At 44.5% G+C, this 19,057-nt stretch overlaps 1 protein-coding gene across 1 annotated transcript in view; it reads left to right on the top strand.

Moving 5' to 3' along the window:
• The first annotated feature begins 7,139 nt into the window (after nucleotides 1-7,139).
• The window catches only part of LOC100354357 (O-acyltransferase like protein), a 56,221-nt gene continuing 44,303 nt past the window's right edge, over nucleotides 7,140-19,057 (top strand). The window contains exon 1 of the mRNA XM_051851882.2: nucleotides 7,140-7,296. Coding sequence (XP_051707842.2) covers nucleotides 7,140-7,296 — 157 coding nt within the window. The remainder of the gene's footprint in view (nucleotides 7,297-19,057) is intronic.

Genomic DNA, 19,057 nt, shown 5'->3' with positions numbered 1-19,057 from the left:
AGAGAGAGAGAAATTTTTCATCGGCTAGTTCACTCCCCAAATGGCCACAACAGTCAGGGCTGGGTCAGGCTGAAGTTAAGAGCCAGGAGCTTCTCCCAGATCTCCTATGTGGGGACAGGAGCCCAAGGACTTGGGTGATCTCCCACTGCTTTCCCAGGAGTATTAGCAGGGAACTGGATCAGAAGTGGGCAGCCAGGACTCGAACCAGCACACATAAGGGATGCCGGTGCTGCAGGTGGCAGCTTTAACCATTACACCACAGTGTAGGCCCCAGATCATGCCATCCATTCAGCATGTGGCAGGCCCTCAAGGTACAGGGAGCTGACCTGTAGGCTCCAGCTGGCACCTATTTCAATTGGCAGCGGGAGGTACTAGCAGAGGGTAGAGGAGGGAAGATGCCAGGATACCTGTACCCACTGTTTTGGGCGTAGACACTCTGCAGTGCCTGCCTCTCTGTTTCTGTCATGAGGCGCTGTCCCAGCTCTCTGCTATCATCAGTACCAAGCAACTCCTCCCTCTGCATCCCCAGTGCCAACAGGGAACACCACACTCCTGGGGCCCATAGTGCTGCACTTCCCTTGGTCCCCAGAGCCCTGGGGATGGCTGCAGCTTTCTCTAGTGGCCCGATCACATGGTCACCTCCTGGTCCCTGTGTGCCCTTGTAGGTCTTGGAACACATCAGTCACCTGCTCACCATGCTGAACCCTCTCCGCTCCACTTCCTGGGCAGCTTCTCTTGTGACTGGGCTCAGATTAAACAGGGATAGAGAAGGACTAGAAATTGGCATTTATTTGTCTCAGCATCCCTACTACTTAGCATTGGCCTGACACAGAGCAAACACTCAGTAAAAATTAAACTATTGAGCTGAGCAAGACGTACACTCCTTTTCCAATTCCTAACAGTGATGAATCCACAAAAGGAAGAAAATGATAGCACAGATACAAAAGCATTTTTTAAAAAGGTTCGTAGACCCCATGCAACAGTGGGCTACCTACCTTTTACTCAGAGCACTTTGTTTAGAACCTGTGTTTATAAATAATTATATTATGAAGCAAATTCAAAGTATGATAATGAAAGAAATTTAAAAAAAAAAAGGAAGGAGGGAGGGCTGGTGGAAGGAATTTTCTTGGAATCTTATCTATGAAATTTGAAGAGAGATGGTGGAATAGGGAGGGAGCTTACTCTTCTAGTCTAGGGGAAGACAGTTTAAAACAAGTGGAGAGAGTGCGGTCTGAGGGAAGAGTTAGGGAGAAAACCGCAGAGGAAACTCCATGCAAATTAGAGGGACACTGTGGACCTACATGGAGGGTGTGGATGTGCACAACTCAGGACCCCAGCAGCTGAGAGCCTCGGCACCAGCTTTGGATAGAGGTGAGACCAGACTCCAGCAGCCCAAGACCCGAGCAATAAAGCTGTGGGAAGAGCCTTGTTTGAATATGACTTGGAGCCCTGTAGGGGACAGTGTACCTGCCAACCTGGAGGAGGAACAATGGGGGCACGTTTCTCTCCCCCAAGCAGCCTGCACCTGTGTCCTATAACAAGCAGAGCGAGGCAGGCGCCATTTGGACATATGTAACAACCACACCAGCAACCAGCTCCGAGGAGATGCCCGAGCCTGGCAGGGAGAACTGACGGGGGGCTGGGAGCTCCTGACAGTGAAAACACTGTGGCTGCGTGGGAGGGCACAGGGTGTGGCTGGGGCTTTGGGCAGTCACTGTGGGCAGCTCCACATGCCCAGGGCTCCCTGACTCCCTGGTGAAGGTCACTGCTGAGGGAACTGTGCTTACACCAAGGACTACATGGATCCTTTGTGTGGTTCTTGCAGCACCACGGATGAATGATGTACCCGCTGGGGCTAGCGCCCAGGCACTGGTTTCCTTTGAGAAGAGGGGAGCATGAGACTACACCAACAGAAAAGCCCTGGACTAGATGGCTTCACTGCTGAATTCTACCCGACATTTAGAGAACTAACTCCAATTCTTCAAGTTATTCAAAACAATTGAAAGGGAGGAAATCCTCCCAAATTCTTTCCATGAAGCCAGTATCACCTTAATTCCTAAATCTGGAAAAGACACAGAGAGAGAACTACAGACCAATTTCCCTGATGAACATAAACGCAAAAATCCTCAAGAAAATTCGAGCCAATCGAATCCAACAACACATCAGAAACATCATCCACCCAGATCAAGTGGGATTTATCCCTGGTATGCAGGGCTGCTTCAACGTTCACGAAGTCAGTGTGATACATCACATTAACAAATGAAAACTAGGGGCCGACGCCATGACACAGTGGGTTAATCCTCCGTCTGTGGTGCCGGCATCCCATATGGGTGCCGGTTTGAGTCCCGGCTGCTCCTCTTCCAATCCAGCTCTCTGCTGCGGCCTGGGAAAGCAGAATATGGCCCAAGTCCTTGGGACCCTGTACCCACATGGGAGACCTGGAGGAAGCTCCTGGCTCCTGGCTTTGGATTGGCGCAGCTCTGGCCTTTGCGGCCATTTGGGGAGTGAACCAATGGAAGGAAGATTTTTCTGTCTCTCCCTCTCATGGTCTATAATTCTACCTCTCAAATAAATAAAATCTTTTTTTTTTTTAAAAAAGTACATTCTCTATAAAAAAAAAAAACCTGAAGAACAAAAACCATATGATTATCTCAACAGACGCAGAGAAAGCATTTGATGAAACACTTTTTCATGATAAAAAACAAAGCAAATTTGGTATAGAAGGAACATTCCTCAACACAATCAAGGCAATTTATGACAAACCCACAGCCAGCTTCCTACTGAATGGAGAGAAGTTGGAAGCACTCCCACTATGACCCAGAACTAGACAAGCATGCCCACTCTGACCACTGCTATTCAATATAATCCTGGAAGTTTTAGCCAGAGTCATCAGGAAAGCAAATGAAATAAAAGGGATACAAACTGGGAAGGAGGAAGTCAAACTATCCCTATTTTCAGATGACACGATTCTATATGTAGAGGATCGAAAGCCTCCACTAAGAGACTACTGGAACTCAGAGTTTGGTAAATAAAGTAGCAGGATACAAAATCAACACACAAAAATAAACAGCCTTTTTATACACAGACAATGCCACAGCTGAGAAAGAACTTCTAAGATCAATCCCATTTCCAGTAGCTACCAAAAAAAATCAAATACCTTGGAATAAATTTAAACATGGATGTCAAAGATCTCTACAATGAAAATTACAAAACACTAAAGAAATAGAAGATACAAATAAAAAGTCTTCCATGTTCGTGGATTGGAAGAGTCATTATCATCAAAATGTCCATACTACCAAAAGCCATTTAAAGATTCAATGCAATATCAATCAAAATACCAAAGACATTCTTCTCAGGTATAGAAAAAATGACGACGAAATTCATACAGAAATACAGGAGACTTCAAACAGTTCAAGCAATCTTATATCACAAAAGCAAAGCTGGAGGCATAACAATACCAAATATTAAGACCTACTACAAGGCAGTTATAATCAAAACAGCCTGGTACAGGAACAAAAACAGATGGATAGACCAATGGAACAGAATAGAAATGCCAGAAATCAATCCAAGCATCTGTAACCAACTTATGTTTGACAAAGGAGCTAAAATCAATCCTTGGAGCAAGGACTCTATTCAACAAATGGTGCTGAGAAAGCTACATTTCCACATGCAGGAGTATGAAGCAGGACCCCCTACCTTACACCTTTCACAAAAATCAGTTCAAAATGGATTAAAGAACTATACCTATGACCTCAAACCATCAAATCATTAGAGAACATCAGGGAAACCCTCAAGACATTGGCATAGTCAGCGTACTTGGTCAAGACTCAGAGGCACAGGCAATCAAAGCCAACATTTACAAGTGGGATTACATCAAATTGAGCAGATTCTGGACAGCCAAAGAAACACTCAGCAAGGTGAAGAGGCAACCAACAGAATGGGAGAAATTATTTGCAAGCTATGCAACTGATAAAGAATTGATGGCCACGATATGTAAAGAGCTCAAGAAACTCCACAACAAAACAAACCACCCAGTTAAGAAATGGGCCAGGGACTTAGACATTTTTCAAATGAGGAAATCCAAATGGCCAACAGACACATGAAAAAAATCTATAGGATCACTAGCCATCAGGGAAATGCAAATCAAGACCACAATGAGGGTTCATCTCACCCCAGTTAGAATGCTTTCATACAGAAATCAACAACAAATGCTGGTGAGGATGTGGGGAAAAAGATCCCCTAATCCACTGTTGGTGGGAATATAAACTGGTAAAACCACTATGGATGACAGTATGGGATACCTCAAAAATCTGAATATAGACCTGCCATATGACCCAGCTATCCCACTCCTGGGAATTTACCCAAGGGAAATGAAATCAGCAAATAAAAGAGTTATCTGCACCCCCATGGTTATTACAGCTCAATTCACAATAGCTAAGATATGAACTCAATCTAAATGCCCATCAATTGATGACTAGATAAAGAATTTATGGGATATGTACACCATGGAATACTACACAGTGGTAAAAAGCAGGAAGACAAGAACAAACAAAACAAAACAAAACAAAACAAAACAAAAAAAACAAAAACCAAGAAATGAAATCTGGTCATTTGCAACAAAGTGGATGAATATGGAAAACATCATACTTAGTAAAATAAGGCCGTCCCAAAGGACAAATACTACATGTTCTTTCTGGTCTGTGATAACTAAGAGCTCTAAAAGGCAATCTATAGAAGTGAAATTGACACTTTGAGATGTGATGATTTTGAACAGCCCTTGTCTTGACTGTTGAGTAACTTTTTTATATTGTTGAGCTCTTTACTTAGTATAATCATATGTGTATAAAGTTAATTGAAAATAGATCTCAATAAATAAGAATGGGAATAGGAGAGGGATGAGGAAGAGGATTGGGAGCATGGCTTGGAGGGAGGGTATGGCGTCCCTAAAGTTATATTATGAAATGTATGAAGTTTGCCTCCCTTAAATAAAAGGCTTCTGGGGAAAAATTCATGAAATCTGTTCCCTATATAATTTAAAAAATAACAAAAAAATGTGTGTACACCAACATGCTCACCTTTAGACTTTAGTATTTATTTAGAAAATTCTCAAAGACTAAACACTCATGTATTAGGAGTAACCATATCCAGGAGGGGAGAATGTAAAACATGTTCATGTACTAGGTAACATGACACTGTTATTAAAAATGTTTGTACTGAACTCTTTAATACTCAGGGAAATGAATCACAAAGCTAGCAAAAGTAGGTTTTGACTCTTTAGAAAAGAATTTCATTTAAGTGTTGTATTTTATGACTTAGAACAAGGCTAGGATGACAGTGAAGGATTCATTGGCCTTTCCAATAAGAGTTTTCTTTCCATGTGATAAAATATGTTATTCAAAAAATCAATTTTTCTTAGTTGTGGACCCTAATGTGTTTCTTTCTTTCTTTCTTTCTTTCTTTCTTTCTTTCTTTCTTTCTTTCTTTCTTTCTTTCTTTCTTTCTTTCTTTCTTTCTTTCTTTCTTTCTTTCTTTCTTTCTTTCTTTCTTTCTTCTTTCTTTCTTTCTTTCTTTCTTTCTTTCTTTCTTTCTTTCTTTCTTTCTTTCTTTCTTTCTTTCTTTCTTTCTTTCTTTCTTTCTTTCTTTCTTTCTTTCTTTCTTTCTTTCTTTCTTTCTTTCTTTCTTTCTTTCTTTCTTTCTTTCTTTCTTTCTTTCTTTCTTTCTTTCTTTTCTTTCTTTCTTTTTTCTTTCTTTCTTTCTTTCTTTCTTTCTTTCTTTCTTTCTTTCTTTCTTTCTTTCTTTCTTTCTTTCTTTCTTTCTTTCTTTCTTTCTTTCTTTCTTTCTTTCTTTCTTTCTTTCTTTCTTTCTTTCTTTCTTTCTTTCTTTCTTTCTTTCTTTCTTTCTTTCTTTCTTTCTTTCTTTCTTTCTTTCTTTCTTTCTTTCTTTCTTTCTTTCTTTCTTTCTTTCTTTCTTTCTTTCTTTCTTTCTTTCTTTCTTTCTTTCTTTCTTTCTTTCTTTCTTTCTTTCTTTCTTTCTTTCTTTCTTTCTTTCTTTCTTTCTTTCTTTCTTTCTTTCTTTCTTTCTTTCTTTCTTTCTTTCTTTCTTCTTTCTTCTTTCTTTCTTTCTTTCTTTCTTTCTTTTCTTTCTTTCTTTCTTTCTTTCTTTCTTTCTTTCTTTCTTTCTTTCTTTCTTTCACAGGCAGAGTGCACAGTGAGAGAGAGAAAGACAGAGAGAAAGGTCTTCTTTTGCCGTTGGTTCACCCTCCAATGGCCGGCGCGCTGCGGCCGGCGTACCGTGCTGATCTGAAGCCAGGAGCCAGGTGCTTTTCCTGGTCTCCCATGGGGTGCAGGGCCCAAGCACTTGGGCCATCCTCCACTGCACTCCTGGCCACAGCAGAGAGCTGGCCTGGAAGAGGGGCAACCGGGACAGAATCCGGCGCCCCAACTGGGACTAGAACCCGGTGTGCCGGCGCCGCTAGGTGGAGGATTAGCCTAGTGAGCCGCGGCGCCGGCCCCTAATGTGTTTCTTGATGGCTTCCCAATAGTATCTGAAGTGCCTCTATCTGTCTGTATTCCTATAAATGATTTAGAGTTTAGAAGAGTGAATTTGCCTCTCCTAAAAAGGAAATAGGTTCATCAAAAAGTTGAATTAAAAGGTAAACTGATCTTAAAGGCGAAAACATGTTGAAATTCCCATTTATTGCATGTATTTTCCATGAACTTTTTGAAGATTCCTCATGATTTATCCATTGGATTCATCATTGCTCTTGGACAAAAAGCAAACACTGCCACTTAACACCGTCACAACGTTTTTCCAACCCAGCAGACCATCTAAGCAGAGGACACCCAGCCGCTTTCACGGTAGCTGGAGACGGTAATCTGCATAACTAAAGGAGCCAGGTGCTCAGCGGTGCCCACAGCCACGGCGCCATTTATTCAGCAATTACAAATTGTGCATCAATCGGTTTCCATGGTTTGCCCAGCACCGCCGCTTTGCAGGTGGCTCGGAGATGGAGCTTGTCGCTCTGCCTGTTAAAAAGTGAGCAATGTCACATCTGCCTCCAACATGTCACAGACAAGTGCTTCCTGAATATAAGGGCCTTCGTCTTTGAAGGGTGGTTTATCCCAGCGGCTTCAGAGGCAATGAGGGACCTGGCTTTACTACTTGGCCTGCTCTCTTTCCAGTTTCAATTCCCTTTCGGTTTTCCTGCAAGAAACATTTCTCTCAAGTGCATGCAAGATACTGATGAATTCCTTTCTGATCTGAATTCAATGAAGCCCAAAGAATACGCTTTAAGAAGTAAGTGGGTTTCTCTGGCCCATTGGGTAGGTGGACACAAGGCGGGCCGAGGTTCATGCTTGAAACGTGTTAGATTTTGCCGAATTAAAAAACACAGAACCAAACAGGGAAGACAAGACGTGCCTTAGTTTACAAAGTACGCCAGCAATCTGGGGCGGGGGAGGAATTTTGACTGCAGATCTGTCCGTTTAGCTGGAAGCAATCTTTGTGGACCAATGTCTTAAAAGATGAGAACTGTTTGTAAATTGTGCAATGCTGTTTAGCATTGCTGACACGGTAACATTTCACTGCTGTAGGAGCTACCTTGGTTTATTTCTGTTTCTAAACATTTAGTCTGCCTTCGGTAATGAGTTGCTTCATTATGCAGGGAAAACTTTTGCCATGCGTGCTGGATGGGGAATTCTAAGGCGTGCTTGCTAAATGTGCTGGCTTGAGCAGGAAGAAGCGAGACTGTAGGCCACCTTCTGCATGCGAGATGGAGGCCTCCGTGCGGCCCCGGTTTGTTTTGTTACTTTTCCAACATTATTCTTCCAACTAAGGGCACATCCAGCTTTCCTGTATGCAGTGGGCAGGAAGTCGGATTTGTTTTCAGTGGGGCAACCTCTCCTTCAGGAGAAAGATTCATTGTTGATGCTAATGGGAAACCACTCACAAGGAGATGTAAACACTCACTCTTTCCAAAGCCAGATCGACTGACGTGGCAGTTTCCATTTCCATTTCGAGTGCATGACTAGTTTATTTTGTGTTGAAGAGCACTTACTCATGCAATATATACCAAATTGCTCATATTGGTCATGTAGTATATACCATCGAGGTAAATCAAAGTTTGATCTAATAGTAGTTCACAGCGGCATATGAACTCAAGCAATTATTTACCATTTTCCACTGGATTAATGTCCTAGTATTTAATAAAATGGGGGGTTAAACAGAAATCCATTTGATTCAATACCCTTCTTTAAGTCACATGTTGGAATTGATTATGTTTTGCTGATATTATGATATTATGATACTGATAGGGAACATTCGCACAAGCTCTGGCCTACTAAGTGAGCCAAGAGAATCCAGAAGGTGCAATGACTCGTGTGTATTTCTGGTGGCGAGGTGGTGTCACTTACTGTCCTTGTGCGTCACCACCGAGCAAAAGCTGTACAAGTTACCATGGTCACGCACCAATCATGTTCCTTCTTTAAGTTAAAAATTTCCAAGCTATTTCAAAAGGGAGTTATGTGATAGGCATAAGTGAGATTGTTTTAACCGATTTCATTCTAATGTACCAGAAAATACGTGGCACTGTGGCCTTGACATTTTGCCCGAGATTTCTGAAGCACAGCGTGTGGTTCTGACCTTGGTTCTCATTATTGTTTTCCTGACTGCCATGCGGATCAAAGAATCAGAGTCAGTGCTCCGTGAGTACTTCTACAGGGCAGGCTCCGATGCCAGCCCTGGGCGGGAGCCGTCCCTTGCAGCCCCCAGCCCCCCAGCCTCAGATATGGCTAACAGTCATTATCACCTCTATCAATGAGGAAACTGAGCTACAGAGATGTCAAGTGTCCTGCCTGCAGTGAGTGGCAGAGATAGAGGACATGGGCTCCAATCCTGACAGTGGAGTCTGCACATTAGGTCATTGGCTAGAAGGACCAACAAGGGCAACACACACCAGCAATATGTAGAGCGATATGTATCAACATAGAGGGGCCACACAGAAATTAAAAAAAAGAACCACCCCAGCACTGCAAGGAGATGCCACACAGCAGCTAAGCCATACGTGCTCATGAAGGTTCTCGTTTGCTATAGGCCTGCAGTATGTTGAGAAACAGAAGTTTGGAAGGAAACCTCCCACTCAGCCTAGGGGCTGAACTTACTTTCAAGCTGGGTGATGAGAACACAGGCATTTGTTTCCCCTGTGTACCTTTTAACTTACACACTGCATTTACTAGGACATTTTAAAGTGCCATTTCCAATCCCAAAGCCCAGTGCTGGTAAGGGGCATAGGCTCTCAGGTCCTGGGATAACGGGCAGGGGGCTGAGGAATGAGGCGGAGAGAGGGCCCCTGAAACCCCTGCAGGCGGAGAGAGGGCCCCTGAAACCCCTGCAGGGATGTTGGGCCTTCCAGAACAGGCCAGAGACTGCTCATCAGACTCATTCTGGCAGCAGTCAGGTGGGTTCAATGTGGGGAAGAATACTGCAGGAGTGCTAATTCTAAAACAAGACCTCCTATTGCCCTTTCTACCATCCTCTGACCACTGGTTTTCCAGTAGATAACACACCCACTGCCTTACTGGGAACAAAATCCACCCAACACTCTCGGGTGCTTTGATTCTGCCGCCCTCTCAGGTCTTGGGGACTTAGGAGGCTGACTCAATTTTGTGTACAACAGAATTAGAACATAAGCTGGTTCTGGTAAGAAGAATTTCTTTGAAATCCATGCATAGCAGAATCTTCAAAAAGTTCATGGCAAATGCATATGATAAAAACCATACCTAGGTTTCATTTTTTTTTTTTTGCACCAAAATCAACTTGTCTCTTAATTCCTTTTTTTCTACCACCATTTTGAAGTGCTATATATATTTTTTTGCCCCTATTTTCTGCCCAAGCCTTCATGCACGTGTTCCAGTGTTCTGGTGCCTTTGCTTCCGGTTTTGTTACTGTTGCAAACTCCGTCATCTGTGGAAATACATATTCAGTAAATCTCTTACGCACAAAACTAAGATGGCTGACATCCAGCTTCCTGATTAACGAGTTTTCTCCCCTTCAGTTGTCTTCCTCCTGGACCACTACAGCGTTAGCTGTCTTCTTCCTTAACACTCACCTATTTCCAACTCCTAGACAAACCCATCCGTGACGCCCTGTGCTGATGATCGGGCCTCTCTCTCCTTCCCTCTAGACTTGGCCCCTGGAACCTTCCTCTTAGCAGCACTCTGCTCCTTTCTTTCTTACACTTTCCTTGTAACCTGGTCAGGTTTTTCCAACAACATGTGGAACTGTCCATATGGTGTTAGATAGGCTGTCCCGAGGCCTGGGGTCTCATGCAGTCTGAGCCAGCAACTGTGTGACCTTGCCCAAGTCACGTCACCTTTCTCGACAAGTGTACTCACTTGTGTTTTCTCAATTCTAAACATTGATGGCAAAATTTTTTACAAGTCTGATTCCTAGGCCTAGCAGTGTGCAACAGCTGGTCTGTGCTGACATGAGAGAGCCAGTTGTTAAGATTGTCAAGCCAATTGTTCAACAGTTATCGTTAATGGCTAAGTCATACATATCTACAATTAAGGACAAAAGTAATATTCAAAAAATAGTAAAATCTAGTAGTATGATAAACTATTTTTTTTTTTTGACAGGCAGAGTGGACAATGAGAGAGAGAAAGACAGAGAGAAAGGTCTTCCTTTGCCGTTGGTTCACCCTCCAATGGCCGCTGCGGCCGGTGCATCACGCTGATCCGATGGCAGGAGCCAGGTACTTATCCTGGTCTCCCATGGGGTGCAGGGCCCAAGCACTTGGGCCATCCTCCACTGCACTCCCTGGCCACAGCAGAGAGCTGGCCTGGAAGAGGGGCAACCGGGACAGAATCCGGTGCTCCGACCAGGACTAGAACCCGGTGTGCCGGCGCCGCAAGGCGGAGGATTAGCCTAGTGAGCTGCGGCGCCGGCGTAGTATGATAAACTATTATCAGTGCCCTTGCAGCTATTATGTCCCTGGGTCTCTATGGTCAGCGTTATGGTATGCTACTGCCCAGGGCCTTCTAACTTCCCCCCAGCAGGCAGCCACAGTGGGAAGGCACCACCAAGGAGGTTCCCAACCACTCGATTCATTTGTTGGCCTTCTAGACTTAAAGTCATGATGGAGAAATGGTGAAGAATGTACATGTAGCATGAAGGAAGTGCAGGATCTGTAACTACGCTATGAACAGCACAGAAAGATGAGGAAATATTCCAGCACTCAGACGGCCATCTGAGTCAGCAAGAGTTGCTCACGTATGGAATCAGTGAAATTGTGGCGTACATCTTGTTTCACAGCCTTATTACTCCTTCAGATAAACAAAAGTATCAACCAAAATTCATGTCAGCACCATACCATGGATTGGCTAGGGACAGCAGGCTCGCAAACAGTGAAAGGATTCTGTGAGAATCAACTAGCTACATGTGCAGTTTGTACTAAGGAATATTCTAGATTTCATTGTTATTTTTAATTTGTATTATGGGCTGAATTGTGCTTTCCTCAAATTCAGAGGTTGAGGTCCTAACCCCAATATCTCAGAATATGATTGTATTTGGAAACATAAGCGATCTTTAAAAAGCTTATAAAAATGTATTATGAAAAGACTATGCATAGATTTAAAATTGCTGCACCAAAATAAATTTATCTTTTAATTCCCCCCCCAACTCTTTGGGGTCCACACATAGGATTTTTAAAAGAGATAAACATCAAAGACAACGGCAGACCAGTATCCCTGATGAACACATATATGAACGTTTTCAGTGAAGTCTTAGTAAATCAAATCCAACAGCACATCAAAAAGATTATTCACCATGATCCTGTGGGATTTACCCTGGGGACACAGGGATATTTCAACATATACAAATCAATAACATAATCCATCATATCAACAGAATTAAGGATAAAAGCTTTGGCATCATCTCAATAGCTACAGAAAAAGCTGAAAAAAATCCAACCTCCTTTCATGATAAAAACCCTGAACAAATTAGGTCTAAAAGAGTCATACATCAACATAATCAAAGGCCATATATGACAAACCCACAGAAAAGATCATATTCAACGGGGGAAGCCAAAGCATTTCCTCTAAGATCTGGAATCAGACAAGGATATGCAACTCTCACTGCTCTCATTCAGTGCACTCCAGAAGTGTTAGCCAGAGCAGTTAGGCAAGAGAAAGAAAGAAAAGGCATACAAATAGGAAGGGACAAAGTCAAATTATTCCTATTTGCACAGATATGATTCTATTAAAAAAAAAAAAAAAACCTAGAGAATCTATCAAAAAGACTAGAACTGAAACTCAGTTGTAGAATACAAAATCACCATGTACAAGTCAGTAGCATTTTTACACACCAATGAACAAGAAATAAGAGCAATTCCATTCACAATCTAAGGGTACCTAACAGTGTTCATGGAGAATCAAAAATATTTTGGTGCAAAAAACTTTTGAAATCCATGCATACTCTAGTCTATCAAAGAGCTCAATGGAAGATGTATTATGAAATAATTTTGCAAGGCTTTAAAATTTATACCCAAATAAGCTTATCTTTTAATTTGCTCTTCCCATAAACTTTTTGAAGTATCCTCATAGCTACAGATATATTGGAATAAATTTAACCAAAGATATGAAAGACCTCCACAGTGAAAGTTACAACACAGTAATAAGAGAAATTGAACAAGACACCAAAAGAAATGGAAAGAACTTCCATGTTCATGGATTAGAATATGCATTAAAATGCCCATTCTGCCCAAAGCTATTTAAAGATTCAGTGCAGTCCCTATTAAAATATCAATGACATAATTCACAGAACTAGAACAAACAATCCTAAAATTCATATGGACACTTAAAAGACCTCCCAACAGCCAAAGCAATCTTGTGCTAAAAAGAACAAAGCTAAAGGTACCATAGTATCAGATTTCAAGACATATTACGGCGCTATTTTAACCAAAACAGCATGGTCCTGGAATAAAAACAAGACACACAGACCTATGTAGACATCAATCTATGAATCCATAGCCAAATGAGTTTCAACAAAGCTACCAAACACGCACTGGACAAAGGACACTCTTCAATAAGCAGGACTAGGAAAACAGTGCAGAAGATTCAAATTTGCAACAGTGCCCTGCTTCTCACCCTATACACAAAGTCAACTAAAAATTGATCAAAATCTAAACACAAGACCCGAGACTATGAGAAGAAAACATAGGTTTAACAAAGACATTAGCATAAGTGATTTTTTTTGGACAGGACCCCCAAAGCACAGGCAACAAAAGTAAGACAGGACAACGGGATTTTATCAAACCAAGAAGCTCTGCACAGCAAAGAGAACAGAGTGAAAAGACATTGGACAGAATGGGAGGAAATATTTATGAACAATTCAACTGAAAAAGGAGGAATATCCAGAGTATGTAAGGAGTTTAACAACAAAAACCAGAAAACAAAAAACTCCATGAAAAAGCAATCTGGTTTATTGGCAGGGAGAATCTGAATAGATATTTCACAAAAGAAATACAAATGGCTAATAAATATATGAGGAAATGTGCAAGTATCATTTATCACCACGAAAACGCAGATCAGAACAATGAGATTATCTCACTCCAATTAAAATGGCTTTTATCAAAAATCCAAAAAAAAAAAAAAAAACCACACTGGCAAGGATACACAGAAAAGATAATGTTTATACACTCTTGGTGGGAATGTAAAAGCTAAAAGTAGATCTACTGTATGAGCTAGCTACCTCACTTCTGGGTGTGTGGTCAAAGGAAGTGCAATCAGCGTTTTACAGAGATGCCGCACGCCCATGTTTGTTGCAGTGCTATTCACAATAGTTCAGACACGAATCAACTTCAGTGTCCATTGACAGATGAATGGATAAAGCAAACATGGTAGGTATACACGAAGAAATATTCTCCAGCTGTAGAAAGGATGAAATTCTTACATTCACAGCAAAGTGAATAGAATTAAGTGTTGCGAACACAGACAAAAAGCATGCTGCTTCCCAAATGTGGAAGTTTAAATAAGTTAACCTGAATTCATTTTTTTAAAAAATGATTTCATTACTTATTTGAAAAGCAGAGACAGATCTTCTATCTGCTGGTTCATTCTTCAAATGACGGTAATAGCTAGGTCTAGGCAGGCCATAGCCCTCCTGGTGTCCCACAGGGTGGCAGGGGCCCAAACACTGGGGTCACCTTCAGCTGCCTTCCCAGGCATATGAGCAGGAAGCTGGATGAGAAGTGGCACAGCCAGGACTCAGACAGACACTCTGATATGGGATGCAGGCATCAGAAGCCGCAGCCTAACCTGCTGTGCCACATCAGCCCTAGATCTGAATTTAGAATGAAGCTTACCAGATGCAGGAAGAGTTTTGGGCCGTGGGTACCAAACCACAGAAACCATGGGTGCTACTGTTCCATAGCCCAGTGGGGCAACTCTGGTTCACAGTAACTTTTCATACTCAATTAACTGGATGAGAGGACCTAGTAGGCTCTAAGCATAAATTAGGAAATAGATATGCAAATTGCCTGGTTTGATCAGTGTACACTGTCTACATGCATTGAAATATTATATCATGCCCTATAAAAAGGTACAGGTATTGCATATTAATCTCACATGCAAAGATACAATTAAGCCAAAAGGAGATGAGTAGGAGAGGCCCTAGCCCAGTGGCTGGTGCTGTTCTAGGAGGAGAGTAGGACAAACATGCACAGTGGGAGACCACTTGATGACGCAGCAAGAAGACAGCCACTTTGAAGCCAAGGAGAGACCTCGGAAGAAACCAACCCTGCCGACAGCCTGGTTTGGCACAGAACAGCTTCCAGACCCCGGAGAAAACAAATTCCTGTTGTTTAAGTCTGCAGTACTTTGCTACAGAAACTCTAAGAAACTAACACAGTATGCCGCATTTTCATATCTATAATATATAATACCCCCTTGGAAGATTGCATAGGTTGAATTTTGTCTTCCCCAAAAGATACACTGAAACCTTACTCCCCGGTTCCTGCAGATCTGACGTTATCTGGAAATAGAGACCAGCTAAGGGCAGCCCTAATCCAGCGACTTCTGCAAGGGAGATTTGGATCCAGGCACAGGGAAACACCAGACCACAGAGGAGGCTGAGATTGGAGCGACGCCCTGTAAGCCCAGCACTGCTGGCAGCCACCAGGAGCCGAGAGGCACAGGAGGATCCAGTCCTGCCGAGCCCTCGCTTTCAGGTGTCCAGCCTCCAGGACCACTCATGGAGCGTGGAAGACAGCCCTGGGAAATGCGTACAGACTTGCTATGCTGTCACAAACCGCTCTAGAAACACGGCGAGCACTGAGCAGCTGGAATGGAAGGATAACAAGTTCATCAGTCTCGGGTAGGCCCTGGGCCTCTTCTCCCGAGAGGTAGCGGGCCCACACAGCCATTTCTGAGGTCCAGCCTGGCCTGTTCCTAACACTGGGCAGGCCAGGCCTCGCGGGGAACCCTCCTTGCGTGGACTTTTAACTTTACCCCATGTATCGTGACTCCCTGGTTTCTCAGGATTTGAGTCTTCCGGCACCTTCTTCCTCCAGGACATAATAGCGGGAGATTAGCAGTGGCCTCTGGTCAAGAGGCCTGCAGAGCTTCTCACTTCCGGTCTTCTCCGATCTCCTCAATACCTTGAATTCCCTAAGCAGCTACTTTCGCTCCCAGGCTTTCTCAGCCCTTCACGCCCCGGAGCCCACCCGGAGCCCACCAGGCCTGGGCCAGGTCAAAGCGCAATCAGGAGCTGAGGAAAGAATTTCCGGTCTTTCGCCTGAGCAGTCATGGCCTCCCAGGGTCTGCACTAGCAGGAAGCTGGGGTCACAAGAGAGGGCCAGGTGTTGAAGCCAAGGCATCTCAAAGTGGAACACAGAATCCCCAGCCAGTGGCTGAGCCTCTAGCTGACCACCTGGCTGGCGTCTATTTTGACTGTGACCCGTCACAAGAGGCTGGGTGTGGAGTTTTCCACTCACATCATATCAGAGCTCCAACAATTAAGATTTTGGAGCCTTGGGGATGCTGGATTTGGGGACTAAGGGTGCTCAACTTGTCATGATGGGGAGAGCAAAGGCTCCACCAGGGACCAAGGACTGTGCCAGCCGTGGAATGTCCCCCGCAGACTGCCGCCTCTGGGGGTGTCACTCGGGACTCTTGGCTCTCATTCCAGGAGATGAGCCCTGGTTATTGTGGGCTTTTGGGGAGGGAGTCATCAGATGCGAATTATCTGTCTCACCCAACTCATTTAAAAAAATAAATATGAAGCAAACCAGTACCACCCATGTTCAGGCTGTGTGTGTAAGGTGTATATGAAGCAAATCAATTTCATGTTTAGTACTGGGTCCCGTCCCCAAGATAGCTCATCTTGCATATGCAAATATCCCAAAATCCAAAGAAGAAAAAAAAAGCCAAACAATTATGGCTCCAAGCATTCTGGATATGGGATACTCTAACTTGACTTTTGGCGTCTGAATGTAGCCCATTTCCCATCTGGCTATCAGACTGCAGGGCGTTTCATTCAGGGCCCACTCCTCCACTGGTCCTGGCGTTAGGGACAGAAGGGATGCTCAAGCCAGGAAAGTCTCTGACCAGAGAGTAAGTACCGTGGGCTCCCTCACACATCTGGGGTCACCGGAGACCAGACCTCCATGCTTTAGTGGGATCAACTATGGTCCCCAAAATATAGGCACATCCTCATTCCTGGAACCTGTGACTGATAACCCGAGACTGGAAGAGCATCTCTGCAGGTGTAAGGCAAGGGTCTTAGATGGGAGACTCCCCTGGGTGCTCCGGGGGTGGGAGCTATATCCAGCCACATCCTTGTCCTTGAATATCTTGCACGTGCTCTCTCACACACAGACTGCCCACAGACACAGGGACTGGAGTGGCCACAAAGCAAGGGAGGCCAGCAGCCCCCCAAGCTGACAGAGGTAAGGAACCCACCCCCCTTAGAGCCTCCAGGGGCCCAGTCATGCTCACACCTTCACTCTTGTTTCAGCGACACAGAGGTTTCAAACATGGCAAAAACCACACTTCTGTTCTTTCAAGCCACCAAGGGCATGGCCATCTGCTGCAGCAGCCACAGAAGTGCACACACCTGTGGTTGTTCTGCAACCCGCCCCCCCCCAAGATCAACCGTGGAGCAGGCCCACGCAGCCTGCCCGAGGAACTAGCCTGTGACACTGGGAACACGTTCAGACCTCTTCCTGGGCCCTTTGAGGCAGCAGTCTACCTATACGCCCTGTATCAACTACTATGCAACTCCAGTTCTTAAGGACCCGCGGTCTAACGCGGGATCTGGTAGGTGCCTGGTAAACACTGGCTGTTCATGCTGAAGATGACTTCCTGCAGGGTTTGCTTCTGGCCTCGCATTCCAGAAGCTTCTGCTCTCTTCATGGTGTAAGAGCATCAGACTATAAAATTTAAGACAGTTGATGATTGTCTTTCCTTCCTCCAAACCCAGAAATTAATCACCTGTGCACTTTAATAGTCACTCGTCATCAACACCACACGACAAAGAAAACCTGCCTGCCAATTAGCCCAGGATGAAAACAACTTGTTTTCAATCTTCTGAAAATGAAAACTTGGAGCAACTGCCGTGTGATTTGAAGTAGCAGGTGCGATGCATCACTAGGCTAGTCTATTCCTTCCTCCTGTGGCAATCACGAGGTACTTTTTGGTTTATTTGGATGGTACCTGCACCCTAGCTTCTTCTGAAAAAAGAGGAAAGATTTATTTGAAAGGCAGAGTTACAGAGAGAGAGAGAGACAGAGATGAGGGTGGAAAAGGGCACCCTTGTCCATTGGAGTTGATATCCAGAAAGTAAATGCAATTTTTGCATGCACACACAAACTCAGCTAAAAACCCACAAATGCAAACAGTTTATATAAAGCAACACAGCAATTGGAAAGAAACATGAACTCAACCTTCTCAGATGAAGAACTGGGTGTCCCCGTCTGTCCGCCCCTCAGGTCTTACCTAAGGGGGAAGACAAGCTCAGTATCGACACTGCTCTTGTTTCTGTTTCCTTCAACTCTTGCAGCTCCAGATTCTTCAACTTTCATCTGGAGAGCCTCGGCTGTCCGTGAGTGGTGGAGAGGGAACTCCCAGCATCCTCTAGTCTGTTTATGCGTCCAGTTGTGTTGTTGCTTTGCTGATAGGGAGGATTTCGTACCATTGTGGAACTGGATCTTGGGCATAGGAATTTAGTTTTTTCAAAGTTTCAATTCAACAGCTGTTCATGACATTAAGACATGCCCTTCCTCCTCTGTGGGAGACAGGGAGGTACACGATGAAGAGGGCAACGCACCTTTCAGTGGACACCTGGAGCTTTTCCTGGGGAGACGGTCCTTCAGGTTAGACTCGGGATGACGCGTGCATTGCCAGGCAGGTGGGGAATGGGGACAGCTCAGGCAGCAAGACACACAGGCCCCGGCCCAGCGCAGTCCTGCGGCGGAGCGGAGAAGTGAGCGTGGCTTGGGCAGAAGAGGCTGCTGGGACAAGCCTGAGCACCAAGGCCCTTTTAGGCCATGCTCAGGAGTCTGGACTCCATCGGAACCGTCAGAGCAATCGACCCTGGCTGCGTGTTAGAATCACCTGGGAAATTCTGAAAAGCTGGTCCTGCCTAACTCCCCCTCCCCGACCAACTAAGTCATCTTTTGTGAGGGTGGAGCAAAAAGCCTCAGGTGATTCCTAGGCCCTCCAGGGCAGAGTCAGAGCTCCAGATAAGGGATCTACAAAGTTCCTATCTGAAGTCAGTGAACCCGAGGCTACTGCAAAAGGCTCATGGACGTCCACAGTGACTCTGGGGGTGAGGCTCGGATAGGCGCCACGGGCACAAGCTACAAGCCAGTCTTTGACAACCACAGGCCACGGTGGCCCTGAGCACGAGGTCCCAGCGCCAGCCAAGGCAGCTGTGTCAGGCAGTGCTCTTTGGCGTGCTGTGCCCCTCTTCCAGGCAGTCAGGGCTGGCCAGGGATCCTGGGCCCTTGTCCAGTCACCCCTGCCCTCTGCCCTTTGCCCCCAAGCTGGTGGATAACGGTCTC

This window comes from Oryctolagus cuniculus, chromosome 10, assembly GCF_964237555.1.
Source record: "Oryctolagus cuniculus chromosome 10, mOryCun1.1, whole genome shotgun sequence".
NCBI classification, from domain to species: Eukaryota; Metazoa; Chordata; class Mammalia; order Lagomorpha; family Leporidae; genus Oryctolagus; species Oryctolagus cuniculus.
This window is presented reverse-complemented; position numbering and strand designations above follow the sequence as displayed.